Here is a 16,677-nt window from a genome sequence, read left to right as displayed (position 1 = left end):
ACGCGTTTCCGACCAGTGGTGGTGTGCCAGTGTCCTTCCGCCTCGGCTGGCGGAGGGATCTGTAGCGGCATTACAGGGGGAGGGGGGCTACACCCGGGCGCTGCCCTATTTCCTCGGCTTCTCCCGGCTGTCGGAGCTCAGATTATCTCCGGCCGTGACGGAGCCGCTTCCTCCCCGATACCGGCAACCCTCATCCCTACCCCGGGCTTCCCGCTCTCACTAACACCGGTACCTTTCGGTCGCCCCTGTCGGTGTCCCCCCCCCACACTGAAGATGTCCGGCTGGCAGGGTTACGTGGATATGATGATGAACGATGGCTCCTGCCAGGACTGCGCCATTGCTGGGTACACGGACGCCAAGTACGTCTGGGCCTGCACCCCCGGAGGCTTGTTCCAGGGATTAACGGTAAGACTGTGGTGGAGGATGCTTCTGTATACCGTGCACCTGCCGCGGGGAGGAGAAGCCGCATCCTCCTCCTCACCTTCACCCTCCTCCTCACTTCCATGATGCGGCTATTATGAATAATACACACCGGGCGTTATTACAGTGCGGCACTGCACCGCTTCTAGGCTATTCCTGGACCTACACGACCTGGCGCAGATTTTTTTTTTTTCCCCCTTGTTTTTGCGTAGACCTAAATCGCTGTCATCAGGAGATTTACGCATTTGACGTAATCGGCTTTTGTGAATCCCGCCTCCGCCGCTGCTGACACCATGTTCTTCTGCAAGATGGCGTGCTCCCATTGATTTTTATGCTGCACAAGGGGCCTGTGCGATGATGCGGTATTTACCAGGCGGAGGCCACACGGCGGCTTTCATCTGCGGTTCTTTAGTTGGGCTCCTAGTAGCCTGGGGGGGTCCTGAAGGCATTCTGTATAGTCCCTCATAGTGGATAGTGCCGACATGACCTCATAGGTGTGTATGATGGATTTAGGTGCCTGTTCACACTGCAGGGGGATCCGTGCAATGCATATGTCCCGTCTATTGTAATACAGAGGAGTCCATTGTTTCCCATTTATAATGCAGACTTATGGACAAGAGGCTGCTTCTCTGTGTGGGTGTGTGTGTGTGTGTGTGTATGTGTGTGTGTGTGTATGTGTGTGTGTGTGTATGTGTGTATATATATGTGTGTGTGTGTGTGTGTGTATATGTGTGTGTGTGTATATATATATACATATATATATTATAAATCAGCCACTGCCATAGATAGTAAAAGATACTATGGATAGAACATAGATCAGTGTTTCCCAACCAGGGTGCCTCCAGCTGTTGCAAAACTACAACTCCTAGCATGCCCGGACAGCCGTTGGCTGTCCGGGCATGCTAGGAGTTGTAGTTTTGCAACAGCTGGAGGCACCCTGTTTGGGAAACACTGCCAGATACAAAAGATCCATGATAGATAGGATATAGATAGATGGATATATATCAGGGTGTTCCATTTTATAAGGAAAATTAATAAAAAGTAAAATTTTTGCAGACTTTGATTATGCTCAGAGTCTCAGTGATTGAAAAAAGGAAGACATTATATATATATATGTGTATATATATATATATATATATATATATATATATAAATTTTTTTTTTTATTATTATTATTAATAATTTCTTTTTATTTAGGGTTTCATTTACATCACTGAGACATCTTTGGAAAAAAGAATATGCCACATTTCCAGGAGATTGGATCCTATTTGGGGGGTTGCACACTTTGATCACTTATATCTCAAACTAGTGACATTTCTAATATTCAGTTTCGGGATCCCAGGGGTCCTGCATCAAGCAAGGTTCATGGCAAAGGCAATGTATAGACTAAAAATTGTCCTCAAAATATTCCATAACGAGAATTGGAAATAATGAAACTGGTTGGACATTTTGTCAGCCTCCTATATATTCGCTTTTGGCACAAGGCAATTGTAAGTCCATGAGCTCCAAAGAATAATTTGGATATGCTACAACTTCTGAGCACTTCCCCAGTTGTAGACGTCACAGGGAGATTTATCAAAACCTGTACGGAGGAAAACTTGCTGAGTTTCCCATAGCAACCAATCAGATCACTTCTTTCATTTAAAAAAAAAAGGCCTCTGAAAAATGAAAGTGATCTGATTGGTTGCTATGGGCAACTGGGCAACTTTTCCTCTGGACGGGTTTTGATAAATCTCCCTCCCCCACAGTTGTGAAGAGATACCTTTTTAGTATCAGTCAGAAACAAACATAGGATTGGCTTTTTTTGGACAAACGTATTACTCTGATAAGGAAAATCTGCCTAAAAATGTAGAAACCAAACCGGCAAATAAAAAGGAAATGATTAAACAGTAAAAAAAAAAATCCTAGTTTTTGAAGGAAAAGACCTGAGCCATTTCATTACGAATAAAACAAAGCCGTTCCCTGAATGGTTTGGGATCCAGGATGTGACAGAATAACATAATATTGCAGTGATTCTCTAAGAAGCCGTGTGAACGCTCTTAAGGTGGAAAGAGGAATTGCTCTGATGAAAGAAAGAAAAGAAAAAAAAAAGTTTAGCGAATTGTTCAGGGACGAACATCAAAAACTGTTCTTGTTGAGGGTAGTCGAGTTGTCACATAAGTCGTCACCAAGCGAACAAAAGAAGGGATTGCATCATTCAAAGCTGATTAATCTTAGTGTCTAGTTTAAATATTTGAAATTTGATTTCTGGTTTTCCCAAAAAGTCATAACATTGAAAAACCATATTTTTTTGCGTACTTTTACAAAACTGATCAGTGTGCAACCTCTAAATATCCAGTCTACTTGAAATTTGGCACTAATATATATATATATATATATATATATATATATATATATATATATATATATATATATAATTTCTTATTTTTATTTTTATTTTTCTCAATCACTGAGACTCGGGGCATAAGCAAAGTCTGCAAAAAATTTTACTTTTTCATTTTTTTTTGCTTTATAAAATGGAACACAAATATATATATTTATCATGGATCTTTTGTATCTGTCAGTGTTTTTCAACTAGGGTGCCTCCAGCTATTGCAAAACTACAACTCCCAGCATGCCCGGACAGCTGTTGACTGTCCGCACATGCTCGGAGTTGTAGTTCTGCAACAGCTGGAGGCACCCTGGTTGGGGAACCCTGATCTATGTTCTATCCATAGTATCCTTTACTATCTACGGCAGTGGCTGATTTATAGCTTTTATCTGTAGTATTTTCTTTATATTTTATTTTATTTTTAAAGAAAATACTACAGCTATAAGTCAGCCACTGCTGTAGATAGTAAAAGATACTATGGACAGAACATAGATCAGGGTGCCTCCAGCTGTTCCACAAGACAGTCTTTGGCTGAAACACAAAGGTAGCGAGAGAGAAAATAGAATGTATATTTATTTTCTCTCTATCTGTGTTTCAGCCAAAGACTGTCTTGTGGAACAGCTGGAGGCACCCTGGCTGGGAAACACTGATCTGTAGTATCTCAATCTCTCACCCAGTGATGGTGATGCCCTAGTTGCTTGCAGGTGTTGTCACCCAACTTTCCCAGCCTGCTGGATGGTAAATGTGCCCAGTCCAGTATTGGGAGAAAAAGGGGCAGAATCACTACAGTTGGCACCATGCAGTAGGTGCTACCTCTGGGAGGGTTCTAAATATTCTGTTCAATGCTGTTATGCCAAGAAACTGCCTATGTTGCTTTAACAAAACATTCCATATAGTTTGCTGTGCAGGGCTACGGGAAAGCTGATTGATGAGCCGTGTATGAGCTGTGTAGGGTTTCCACACCTTTGCCTGAAGCAGGTAAAACTAAACAACTTGTGGATAAGAAATAATAAAACCTGCAAGAATTTATAGACTATAAAATCTGAGATATCAGAAAAATCTAACTGAAGAAATGAGAGAGAGAAGAGACACAATTCTTGCTGAAATAATTAACTTTTATACCTGTTTAATCCTCCCCATAATTCCATCGGTGCAACTGTTAACCCCGCCATATCTGGTTATGTGCCAGACAAGTAGGCAAGCTGATCGCTCACCATCATAGTGATGTCACTAAGTCATGGCATCAGACTGGAGGGGAGGTGGGGGGGGGGGGGGGGGGGGGGGGTGAGGACTGTAATGAGGAAGAATTAGGTAAGAACATGAAGTTATGAAGGATTAAAGGAGTAGTCCCATCTCAGCATGACATCCACAGGATAGGGGGTAACATTCTAATCAACTGCTGGGACCCTCCCACTGATCCATGGAATGGAGGTGATTTGTCCCCTAGAATAAATGGAGCACATGGGGCCAATGCTCTAATCATTGTCTGTAGAGCTTCCGAATTTTGCCCCCATCAGGATAACAAGGAATGCTCCAAAGGATAGGGGATAAGAAGTCTGATCGCGGGGGTCCCGCCGCTGGGGACTCCCGCAATATAGCATGCGTCACGCCCCCTCCCATAGACTTGCATTGAGGGTACGGGGCGTGACGTCACGGACTTCTGTTCCGGTGGTCGGGACCCAGACCCTCCAGTGCTTCCGGAGCAGAAACAGGTGGGTGCTGCATGCTATATTGTGGGGGTCCCCAGTGGTGGGACCCCCACGATCAGACATCTTATCCCCTATCCTTTGGCTAGGGGATAAGATGTCTAGGGGTGGAGTATCCCTTTTAACACTTGGACCCCGACCAATGAAAACATTTAACAACCGTGCCAGTTTATGAAACGTGGCGAGCACAGCACAAAAGAGACAAATTTCCACACTTTGGAAACCTTGATAAATGCCCACCAAAATTGTTTGTCTAAAGAATATGGGGGGGGGGGGGGGGAACTTCAGTGTAATCTGTTTCGTTTGTATTGGCCTCTTAGAGAATCTGCCATCTAAACACATCACCTAGCACAGTGTTTCCCATCTGGGGTGCCTCCAGCTGTTGCAAAACTACAACTCCCAGCATGCCCAGACAGCCAAAGACTGTCCAGGTGTGACGTGAGTTGTAGTTTTGCAACAGATGGAGGCACCCCGGTTGGGAAACGGTGACCTAGCAGATGCCATTGAAATACTAACCCACTGATCAATGGGCAGTGGGCACTTGGGGGCAGATTTATAAAGCTGTCTAAAAGACTCTTTTGCCCATAGCAACCAATCACCAAACAGCTTAAATTTTTCAAAGCAGGTATGAATGAAAGCTGAGCTCTGTTTGCTGTGCAACAGAGATTTCTCCCAAAGCCACACATTGTAAGAGGGGGGTTCTGGGCTCCTGATTCTGCGAGGGTTCTGTTCACTTTCACCTCGCCTATCATGGTGTCTATTAGATGTCCTCTTGGTGAAATGCCCTAGAGGCCTCTGCTGGAAGCAGCTGATATAAGGACAAACCTTAAATTGAGCTGATGCCACCAGAGGCTTATCACAACCTGACTGGTGCCTCATTGCTCCGACGTTCTGGTCTGTCAATATAACTCGCTTTATTTTGAAGTATGTGGATGTTGGGAAAAGTTTCTCGAATATAGACATCTGCGATTTAGTGGTAATGTTTTGCATTTCATTCATTATTTTTTTTAAGTACAAAACGTAGTGTGAACCCAGCCTTAACCTGTTTTTAAGTCAGTTCTGTCTTTCAGACGCCGTTGGTATCTATTGTGTGATGGTTCTGGCACAGAATTGTGGCTTTCATTATACACTGAAGCCACAATGCAGATGGGAACAGAATTGGAAGAGTGTTATTGCAGTGGACTCTGCTTCCACCGCTGTCCACACACAGCAGTAGAATATACTGTGCAGAGGACTGCAGTTCCTGTAGTGTCTGCGCTGCCTTTGTAGCTCCCTGACCACTCTGTATACTGAGCAGATGCTGCAAATTCTTCCTCTGAATGGTAACCACTTCCAATTTGAATAGGAGAATTCATTCTGGCTTGATACGTGCGTCATAGTGAGTCAGTGCAGCGTTCCACCCTCCCAGATGAGACCCACACATGTAGACACGTTTGCCTGGTGATCGCAGTCAGCAGGCCTGGGATGACACTGCAGTTATTTGGGAGGCCTACGCTCTCTGTATAGAAGTGCTTGATCTCTGCACATGTCTATCATGGCTCGTGTCCTGATGGGTAATGCACTTATGTCTCTAACCTGGTTACATTTGCCTTTGGGTTCATTGACCTTGTCACTGTGTACGAGACATGGGCTCTTATGGCTATAGCAAGTCATTCACATTGACTGTGGTAGGTGATGATTCTATGTACTGACTATAAAGGCTTTTCTTATGGACTTCAAGGCTTTTGCTGACCTCTGCCAGGCCTTTTCCCAGTAGCTTTAAGCTGGACCCACTTAGCAGTAAGGGGAGGGAAGGTGTTAACAGTGTGTGTGCCGCTGCGCAACGTATGTTAAGGTCATGGTGGATTTGAGGATGAGCAGATGTCCCCTCATGTCCTTTATTCTGTGACATAGTCCTATATTTGTCCGTACTTATTTAATCTTTTATAGGTGCCGTACAGTTCGCTGCTTTTATCTTCCCAACTCCTGTTGAAAGCAGAAATTGCTTCACAGTCCGGTGTTATCTGTGTCAAGATAAGGGAATTTAGGAACTTTGTACAGCTCTTGAGCTGTAGAAATATCATAAAACCCCCTTTCATCTAAAATGGATAACAAAATGATCTACAGGAACTACTGAGAAACTACAGTTCAAAATCTTGCTGTCACTGCCTTATATTATAGATCATTTGCCTGATTGGGATAGGTAAAAAGCATTCTGACAAAAACACACACACACACACACACACACACACACACACACACACACACACACACACACACACACTCACTGTAGCACCAATGATGAACACTTTATTTTTCATGTAATATGGACTAATGGAACATTAGATGAGCTTTGTGGCCTGGTAAATGGCTCATGTCTGCATAGAAGCTCATTTGTATGGTGTTGGTAATGCAGTGTTTTCCAACCATGGTGCCTTCAGCTGTTGCAAACCTAATGAAAAAAAAGCTAATGGATTAGGGAATATCTACTATTATTTATCAGCAAAACCAAGGGGGAGATTTGTCAATGTGTGATTAAGTGCAGTCATTCCTCCTGCCTTTTGTATTTTGCAGTGTTTTTTGCTTACTTGCTCTAAATGTATCAAAAAGGTCCACAGACTTGGATACATTTTGCCCAAATGAAAAATCGCCTCATATTTTGCTGTAGTGTTACTTTTTCAGGCAAGTCAGACGACATGGTGTGAAGTTTGCAGTTTTTCTTGAACCGTTAGACTCTCTTGGTGCCTTTTTCAAAAAGGCATACATGGTAAATATCTTCCACTGTCCCCAGCGGTGGGACCCCCCCACCATCTAACATCTTCTCCTTTTGGATGGGGGATAAGATGTTTGTGGCAGAGTACCCCTTTAAACTTGGCTCTGCAGCTCGCTGGTTTCTATTATTGCTCAAAATGTATTAAGTTCTGTGCGGCTGCATTGGTAAATTTCGAGCAACTGCGCAAAAAATACACCCAAGCAAACTTGGGTAAAATCTTGACTACCTTACACCAGCATTAATGTTCCTCCTTTTTGAGTTTTCTAGTTTAGACAATCCCAGTTTGTTAAAAGGGTCCCATTTAAAAATTTGTTTCCTTACAGCACCATTGGAGAATTTTTTAAACATTACACAGCGGTCTAAGGCCCATTCACCTTAATGGCCTGAACGTTGTCGGCCAGTGACTACCACTGCTGTTAGCAGCCAGGAGATATCTTTTAAGCCTTTGCCATCTGCAGTCCCTCTCTGCCTTGATATGAGACTCGTCCTGGGCAGTAATAGGGTTAAAGTGTGAGGGGGGGGGGGGTTGATTGTATAATACGGCTGGCGCTCACAAGTGATGGTTGTGGGCACAGCTCCAACAAATCTAGACACTCTCACAACTACCCTGATTCACGTAAAAAGCTGCTGACAGTAAGTTGTGCCAAATTGGTGCTACATATCGTCAAAACACAAAGGCTACCACGTTAGAACCCAACCAGACAACTGTACCAAGTCATTGAGGTCTGTATATTGAGGTTAATGGTTTCCATTATGAGGGCAGTGTAAACCGAGATCAGTAATACCACTGGGCCATTTTGATCTGAGTTTCTGTTACTTTTTTTATTAATTTTTATATATATATACACCTTCTCAGGCAATGTTACCTGGTATCAGCTTAGCTCCAGTTACGGAATATAAAAAGCTAATCGGGATTAATGCCAAGCCAGAACTCTCTCTCCAGAAGTAAAGAGTACCCATCTGCAGACAGCTGTTTCGGGGTTCTTGCCCCTCGTCAGTACAGAGCAGGGTGATCTGGCTTTGGTTGAGATGTGGGGCCTTAGACCAACTAAACGGGATGAAAATATATATATATATATATATATATATATATATATATATATATATAATATATAATATTATATAATATATATATTATATAATATATATATATTTATATTATTTTTTTTTTTTTTTCCCCAGCAAGAACTCTGCATGCAAACAAAATGTTATAGAAACAAAGGGAACCTTGAACACCATAAGTCATACAGTGGATCTGGCACAGTGTTTTGTCTTCCATTCTAAATGTCAGTTTTATAATCCATTCCTCTTATTTCCCCTAATATGTTTTCCATGCACTACAGTACTTTTTGTTTTCGTCTCTGTCCATCACTGTAATATCTTTATAACAGATGTCCTGCCACACTTGTGAAATACGACTTGATTTTAGTCAGTGGCTTCCTTTGCACTTTGTTCTGGGATTCTCCAGCTGCTTCTGGAGTCACTTGGCGGTGCTTTATGGTAGACATAATATTACAGCAGCTGATTTTGTGACTTGTCTTTATTAGGTTATGTGAAGGAGCAGCTGCTCTGGACTGTAAGGATCTGAAAGGAGATCATTCCCCCTCCAGAGAGGCATAGGAGCAGCAGACTGATGAGTCAGGACTTGGGGGGAGGCACAGAAACCATGTGCACGGTCTTCATATATTGTATGATCTGCAAGAGAGCAAAGTCTTTAGTATCATTGTAGAGCTGGTTATTGGACCATGACATAGAGCCGATCAAGAAAACCTAGGTTTATAGAAGAAAAAACACTGGGTAAAAATAATATGGAAAAGGACTTAAATTCTGGTGTTTGAGAATTTTCTGGATGTTGTCTAGCTCCTTTTTTTTTAAAGGGGTACTCCGGTGGAAATATATATTTTCATATCGACTGGCTCCAAAAAGTTACAGATTTGTAAATTTAACCCCTTAACTACCATGGACGTGTATACATGTCCATGTGCCGTTAAGGTGGTATGGCACGGACTCCCGACTCGAGCCCACGTCATACTGGCTGGCCCCCAGCTGATTATTGTAGCTGGTAGTCGGCGTTAATAGCCGACATGCGGCGATTGCTGCGGCCAGCTATTAACCCTTTAGATCGCCGCTGACAGCGACGTCTAAAGGTGCCTTTATTCCATCCCTGGTGGTCCTTTTGTGTGAATCGCACGATCACACGGGGAGGGGGCGATCCACTGCTGAGGTAACCTGAGGGCTTTCCTCATGTCCTGTGTCTGCTCAGAATAATAAAGCCAGGCCAGGCTTTATCAATCGAGCGCTGAGCACACAGATCAATGTGGTTTCATACAACCACATTGATCTGTGTGAGGAATCAAATAATTCCTCTTAAATGTCCCCAAAGGGGACCAAAAGTGTGTGTGTGTGTGTGTGGGGGGGGGGGGGGGGGGTTGTCATGGGACCTTGGTAGTTAAGGACCCATGACGTCCGTGGGAATTTTGGTCCCCCGACTGGACCAGGGTGACTTATGATATCGATCAGCAGGCACCCCGCGCAAATCAGTGGTCTCTAAACTGTAGCCCTCCAGATGTTGCAAAACTACAACTCCCAGCATGTCCAGAAAGCTGTTTGCTGTCTGGGCATGCTGGGATTTGTAGCTTAGCAACATCTGGAGTACCACAGTTTGGAGATCACTGTGCAGTGGTCTCTAAACTGTAGCTCTACAGATGATGCAAAACTGCAAATCCCAGCATGCCCAAACAGCTGTCTTGCCATGCTGAGAGTTGTAGTTGCGTACCTCCAGCTGTTGCATAACTAAATATCCCAGCATGCCTTTCGGCGATCAGTACATGCTGGGAGTTGTAGTTTTGCAACAGCCAGAGGAAAACTGGTTGGATAGTTTGGTTAGAAAACCTTCAGTTAGGTTCCTTTACCTGTGTGCCTCCAGCGGTTGCAAAATTACAACTCCCAGCATGCACAGTCTGTCGGTACATGCTGGGGGTGTAGTTTTAAAAAAGCTGAAGGTTTGTGTCCCCCCCCCCCCCCCCCCCCCCACGGGCGGGTTTACACTGAGTTTCCTGCTTCAAGTTTAAGCTGCATCAAATTTTTCGCTGCAGCGCAAACTCCTAGCGGGAAACTCGCCATAACCCGCCAGTGCGACTGTACCCTAAAAACACTACACTTCACATAAAGGGTAAAACGCTACATATACACCCCCTAACACTTTCCCCCTCAATAAAATTGAGCCCTGTCATGTTTCAAGGAAACAGTTTAGGGCCACATATGGGGTATTTCTGTACTCGGGAGAAATTGCACTACAAATTTTGGGGTGCTTTTCTCCTCTTACTCCTTTTGAAAAGAAAACGTTGGGGGCTACACCAGCCTGTTAGCGTAAATTTTTTTTATATATTTTATTTTATTATTTTTTTTAACATTAACATGCTGGTGTTGCCCTATACTTATTTTCACAAGTGGTAAAAAGACCCCCCCCCCCCCCCAAAATTTGTAAAACAATTTCTTCTGAGTACGGAAATACCCCTCTGCGGGCGCACAACAAGGCTCAGGAGTGAGAGCGCACTATGTACATTTGAGGCCTAAATTGGTGATTTTGCACAGGGGTGGCTGATTTTACAGCGGTTCTGACATAAACGCAAAAAAATAAATACCCACATTTGACCCCATTTTGGAAACTACACCCCTCACGGAATGTAGCAAGGGGTACAGTGAGCCTTAACACCCCACAGGTGTTTGACGAATTTTCGTTAAAGTTGGATGGGAAAATGAAGAGAGTATTTATTATTTTTTCACTAAAATGCTGGTGGTACCCTAAATTTTTCATTTTCACAAAGGAAAATAGGAAAAAAAGCCCCACAATGTGTAACTCCATTTCTTCTGAGTAAGAACATACCCCATATGTGGATGTAAAGTGCTTTGCGGGTGCACTACAAAGCTCAGAAGAGAAGGAACGCCATTGGGCTTTTGAAGGTAAAATTTGTCCGGAATTGAAGGCCACGTGTGATTACAAACCCCCATAGTGCCAGAACAATGGACCCCCCCCCCCATGTGATCCCAATTTGGAAACTACACCCCTCACGTAATGTAATAAGGGGTACAGTGAGCATTTACGCCCCACAGGTCTCTGACAGATTTTTGGAAAAGTGATCCGTGAAAATGAAAAATGTAATTATTCATTTGCACAGCCCACTGTTCCAAAGATCTGTCAAACGCCAGTGGGGTGTAAATACTCACCGCACCCCTTATTAAATTCTGTGAGGGGTGTAGTTTCCAAAATGGGGTCACATAATGGGGGGGTCCACTGTTCTGGCACCACGGGGGGGGGCTTTATAAACTCACATGGCCCCTGACTTCCATTCCAAACAAATTCACTCTCCAAAAGCTCATTGGCACGCCTTCTTTTCTGAGTAGGGATCGACCGATATCGGTTTTTTAGGGCCGATACCTATAAATCGGTGCAGGTTAGGGCCAATAGCCGATAACTTATACCGATATTCCGGTATAAGTTATCGGCTATTTAACCCCCTGCGACACCGCTGCAGATCATTGATTTAAAGCGGGCGCTTTAAATCAATGATCTGCAGTGGCTTTTGCGGTGCCATAGCGCCGCCGCCACCACCCCGCTTCTCTCCCCTACTTGCCAGGGTGCTCCGGGCCATCCATCCATCGCTCCTGTAGTGTCCGGGGGCGTTCCGGGTGGAGGATAGTCCGGTCCGGGCTGTCCCTCTTCTCCGGCGGTCATCTTCTCCACTCCGGGCAGGCTCCGGCCTAGTACGCTGCATAGACGCCGCTGCGCAGTGACGCCCGTGCGCAGCGACGCACCTGACGTCACGGCGTAGCGGCGTCTATGCAGCGTACTAGGCCGGAGCCTGCCCGGAGTGGAGAAGAAGACCGTGGGAGAAGGACAGCCCGGGACCGGACTACCCTCCACCCGGAACGCCCCCCGGACGCTACAGGAACGATGGATGGATGGCCCGGACCACCCCCATTACGGGTACGTGTAATTTTTTTATTGACTGGGAGGGTGGGGGAGGGGCCCAACCGGTATAGCGGTATGGAAAAAAATCCATACCGGTATACCGCCTAGCATCACGGTGGGGGGTGCGACGCGGTGCGGCGGGTCGAGGGGGTGGCAGTCGCGGGGCGGGGCATTATTGGCAAGATAATTGCTGATACCGATAATGCCCAAAATCGTGATTATCGGCCGATGATATCGGCCATACCGATAATCGGTCGATCCCTACTTCTGAGCATTGTAGTTCGCCAGCAGAGCACTTGACGTCCACACATGGGGTATTTCCGTACTCTGAAGAAATTAGGTTCCAAATTTTGGGGGTCATTTTCTCCTATTACCCCTTGTCAAATTTGCGGGAAAAAACAGCATTTTAGTGAGAATTTTTTTTTTTTTTTTTTTGCATTTATGCATCCAACTTTCACAAAGTCTTAAAAACACCTGTGACGGTGTTAAGGTTCGCTGTACCCCTTGTTACGTTCCTTGAGGGGTGTAGTTTCCAAAAATGCGACATGCCCACCGAAAACCATTTCAGCAAAACTTTCTTTCCAAAAGCCAAATGTGACTCCTTCTCTTCTGAGCATTGTAGATCGCCCGCAGAGCATTTTACGTCCTAACATGGGGTATTCCCATACTCGGAAGAGATGGGGGAGGGGGTTACAAATTTTGGGGGGGCATTTTCTCCCATTATCTTTAGTAAAAATGACAAATTTGGGGAAATAAATGCACTTTAGTGAATTTTTTTTCATTTACACTTCCGACTTTAACAAAAGTCGTCAAACACCTGTGAGGTGTTAAGGCTCACTGGACCACTTGTTACATGCCTTGAGGGGTGTAGTTTCCAAAATGGTATGCCATGTGGGGGGGTTTTCTGCTGTTCTGGCACCATAGGCGCTTCCTAAATGTGACACGTCCCCAAAAACCATTTCGGCAAAATTCACTCTCCAAAATCCCATTGTAGCTCCTTCCTTTCTGAGCCCTCTACTGCGCCCGCCGAACACTTGACATACACATATGAGGTATTTTCTTACTCGAGAGAAATTGGGTTACAAATTTTGAGGGACTTTTTCTCCTTTTACCCCTTGAAAAAATTCAAAAACTGGGTCTACAAGAACATGCGATCTGAGAAACCATTGATCAATGTAAAAGATCAGTGTACAGTGTTATAGCGCCCCCCCCCCTTTTCCCATTTAAAACAAAAAACTGTGTAAATAAAAATATGTGGTATCGCCGCGTGCGGAAATGTCTGAATTATAAAAAATACATATAAAAATAAAAGTCCAAAATAACGTATTTTTGGTCACTTTTTAGATCATGAAAAAATGAATGAAAAAGCGATCAAAAAGTCAGATCACTACAAAAATGCTAAAAACTTCAGATCACGGCGCAAAAAATGAGCCCTCATACCGCCCTGTACGTGGACAAAAAAGTTATAGGGGTCAGAAGATGACAATTTTAAACATGTAAATTTTTCCTGCATGTTATGATTTTTTTTTCCAGAAGTACGACAAAATCAAACCTACATAAGTAGGTATCATTTTAATTTTTTTTATGAACCTACAGAATAAAGATAAGGTGTAATTTTTACCGAAAATTTACTATGTAGAAACAAACCCCCAAAAGTTACAAAATTGTGTTTTTTTTTTTTTTTTTTTTTTTTTCAATTTTGTCGCACAATGATTTTTTTTTTCCCCCGTTTCGCTGTAGATGTTTTGGGTAAAGTGATGTTGTTACAAAGTAGAATTGGTGGCGCAAAAAAATAAGCAATCATATGGATTTTTAGGTGAGAAAATCGAGTTATGATTTTTAACCCCTTAAGGACACATGACTCACTGGAACGTCATGTGTCCGCTCCCGATCTATAACGCAGGGCCACGGCGTGACCCCCGCTTCATAGCGGGTCGGGCCCGGCCTCTAACAGCCGGGACCCGTGGCTAATAGCGCACGGCATTGATCGCGGTGCCGCGCGCTATTAACCCTTTAGACGCGGCGTTCAAAGTTGAACGCCGTGTCGAAATTGAAAGCATGGCCGGTTAGCTCAGGGAGCTGTTCGGGATAGCCGCGGCATCGCAAACCGCTTACAGGGACTGCAGGAGGGTCCCCTACCTGCCTCTTTGCTGTCCGATCACCGAATGACTGCTCAGTGCCTGAGATCCAGGCATGAGCAGTCAAGTGGCAGAATCATCGATCACTGGTTTCCTATGTGAAAGATCAGTGTGTGCAGTGTTATAGGTCCCTATGGGAGCTATAACACTGCAAAAAAAAAAGTGAATAAAGATAATTTAACCCCCTCCCCTATTAAGTTTGAATCACACATATATGGTATCGCCGCGTGCGGAAATGTCCGCATTATGAAAATATATCATTGATTAAACCGCAACGGTCAATGGCGTACGCGCAAAAAAATTCCAAAGTCCAAAATGGCGTATTTTTGGTCACTTTTTATATAATGAAAAAATGAATAAAAAGCGATCAATAAGTCCTATCAATGCAAAAAATAGTACCGCTAAAAAAGAAGAGCCCTCCTACCGCCCAATACGCGGAAAAATGTAAATTATAGGGGGTCAGAAGATGACCATTTTAAACGTATTAATTTTCCTGCATGAAGTTATGAATTTTTCCAGAAGTACAACAAAATCAAACCTTCGTAAGTAGGGTATCATTTTAATCATATGAACCTACAGAATAAAGATAATGGGGGAGATTTATCAAAACCTGTGAGGAAAAGTTGCTGAGTTGCCCATAGCAACCAATCAGATCACTGCTTTCATTTTCCAGAGGCCTTTTTAAAATTGAAACTAGCGATCTGATTGGTTGCTATGGGCAACTGGTCAGCTTTTCCTCTGCACAGGTCTTGATAAATCTCCCCATAGTGTCATTTTTACCGAAAAATGTACTATGTAGAAACGGAAGCCCCCAAAAGTTAAATTTCAATTTTGTCTCACAATGGATTTTTTTTTTTTTTTTTTTCTGTTTCACCTTAGAGTTTTGGGCAAAATCACTGACGTCATTACAAAGTAGAATTCGTGGCGCAAAAAATAAGCAATCATATGGATTTTTAGGTGCAAAATTGAAAAGGTTATGATTCTATTTTAAAGGCAAGGAGCAAAAAACGAAAATGCAGAAACGGAAAAACCCCTGGTCCCTAAAGGTAAGAAGGAAATAACGAAAGGGCAAAAAAAAAGAGAACCCCAGGGTCATGAAGGGGTTAATAAAAGTAATTTACAAATCCGCGGTGCGACATCTTGTCCCCTGAACTTTGGATAGGGGATAAGATGTCTCAGGGCCGGAGTACCCCTTTAACCTCTTAAGGACCCAGCCATTTTACACCTTAGGTCCCGACCATTTTTTGAACATCTGACCACTGTCACTTTAAACATTAATAACTCTGGAATGCTTTTAGTTATCATTCTGATTCCGAGATTGTTTTTTCGTGACATATTCTACTTTAACATAGTGGTAAAATTTTTTGGTAACTTGCTTCCTTTCTTGGTGAAAAATCCCCAAATTTTATGAAAAATTTGAAAATTTTGCATTTTTCTAACTTTGAAGCTCTCTGCTTGTAAGGAAAATGGATATTCAAAAATTATTTTGTTATTCACATATACAATATGTCCACTTTATGTTTGCATCATAAAATTGACAAGTTTTTACTTTTGGAAGACACCATAGGGCTTCAAAGTTCAGCAGCAATTTTCAAATTTTTCACAAAATTTCCAAACTCACTATTTTTCAGGGACCAGTTCAGGTTTGAAGTGGATTTGAAGGGTCTTCATCTTAGAAATACCCCATTATAAAAACTGCACACCCCAAAGTATTCAAAATGATATTCGGTCAGCCTTTTAACCCTTTAGTTGTTTCACAGGAATAGCAGGAAAGTGAAGGAGAAAATTCACAATCTTCATTTTTTACACTCGCATGTTCTTGTAGACCCAATTTTTGAATTTTTACAAGGGGTACTTGTATTTGTAGCCCAATTTCTCTCGAGTAAGCACATACCTCATATGTCTATGTAAAGTGTTCAGCGGGCGCAGTAGAGGGCTCAGAAGCGAAGGAGCGACAAGGGGATTTTGGAGAGTACGTTTTTCTGAAATGGTTTTTGGGGGGCATGTTGTATTTAGGAAGCCCCTATGGTGCCAGAACAGCAAAAAAAAAAAAAAAAAAACACATGCCATACCATTTTGGAAACAAGACCCCTTGAGGAACGTAACAAGGAATTAAGTGAGCCTTAATAGCCCACATGTGTTTCACGACTTTTGCATATGTAAAAAAAATAAAATAAAATTTCACTAAAATGTGTTTCCCCCCAAATTTCACATTTTTGCAAGGGTTAATAGCAAAAAATTCCCCCAAAATTTGAAACCCCATCTCTTCTGAGTATGGAGGTACCTCATAAATTCACCTGAAGTGCACTACGGGCGAA

General features: G+C 43.2%; 1 protein-coding gene across 1 annotated transcript in view; it reads left to right on the top strand.

Moving 5' to 3' along the window:
• Positions 1 to 115: 115 nt before the first annotated feature.
• Positions 116 to 16,677, top strand: part of PFN2 (profilin 2) — a 69,141-nt gene continuing 52,579 nt past the window's right edge. The window contains exon 1 of the mRNA XM_056564763.1: positions 116 to 405. Coding sequence (XP_056420738.1) covers positions 274 to 405 — 132 coding nt within the window. The 5' untranslated portion in view covers positions 116 to 273. The remainder of the gene's footprint in view (positions 406 to 16,677) is intronic.

This window comes from Hyla sarda, chromosome 3 (genome assembly GCF_029499605.1).
Source record: "Hyla sarda isolate aHylSar1 chromosome 3, aHylSar1.hap1, whole genome shotgun sequence".
Lineage (NCBI taxonomy): Eukaryota > Metazoa > Chordata > Amphibia > Anura > Hylidae > Hyla > Hyla sarda.
The sequence above is the reverse complement of the archived record's forward strand: the minus strand, read 5'-3'. Positions and strand labels throughout refer to the sequence as shown.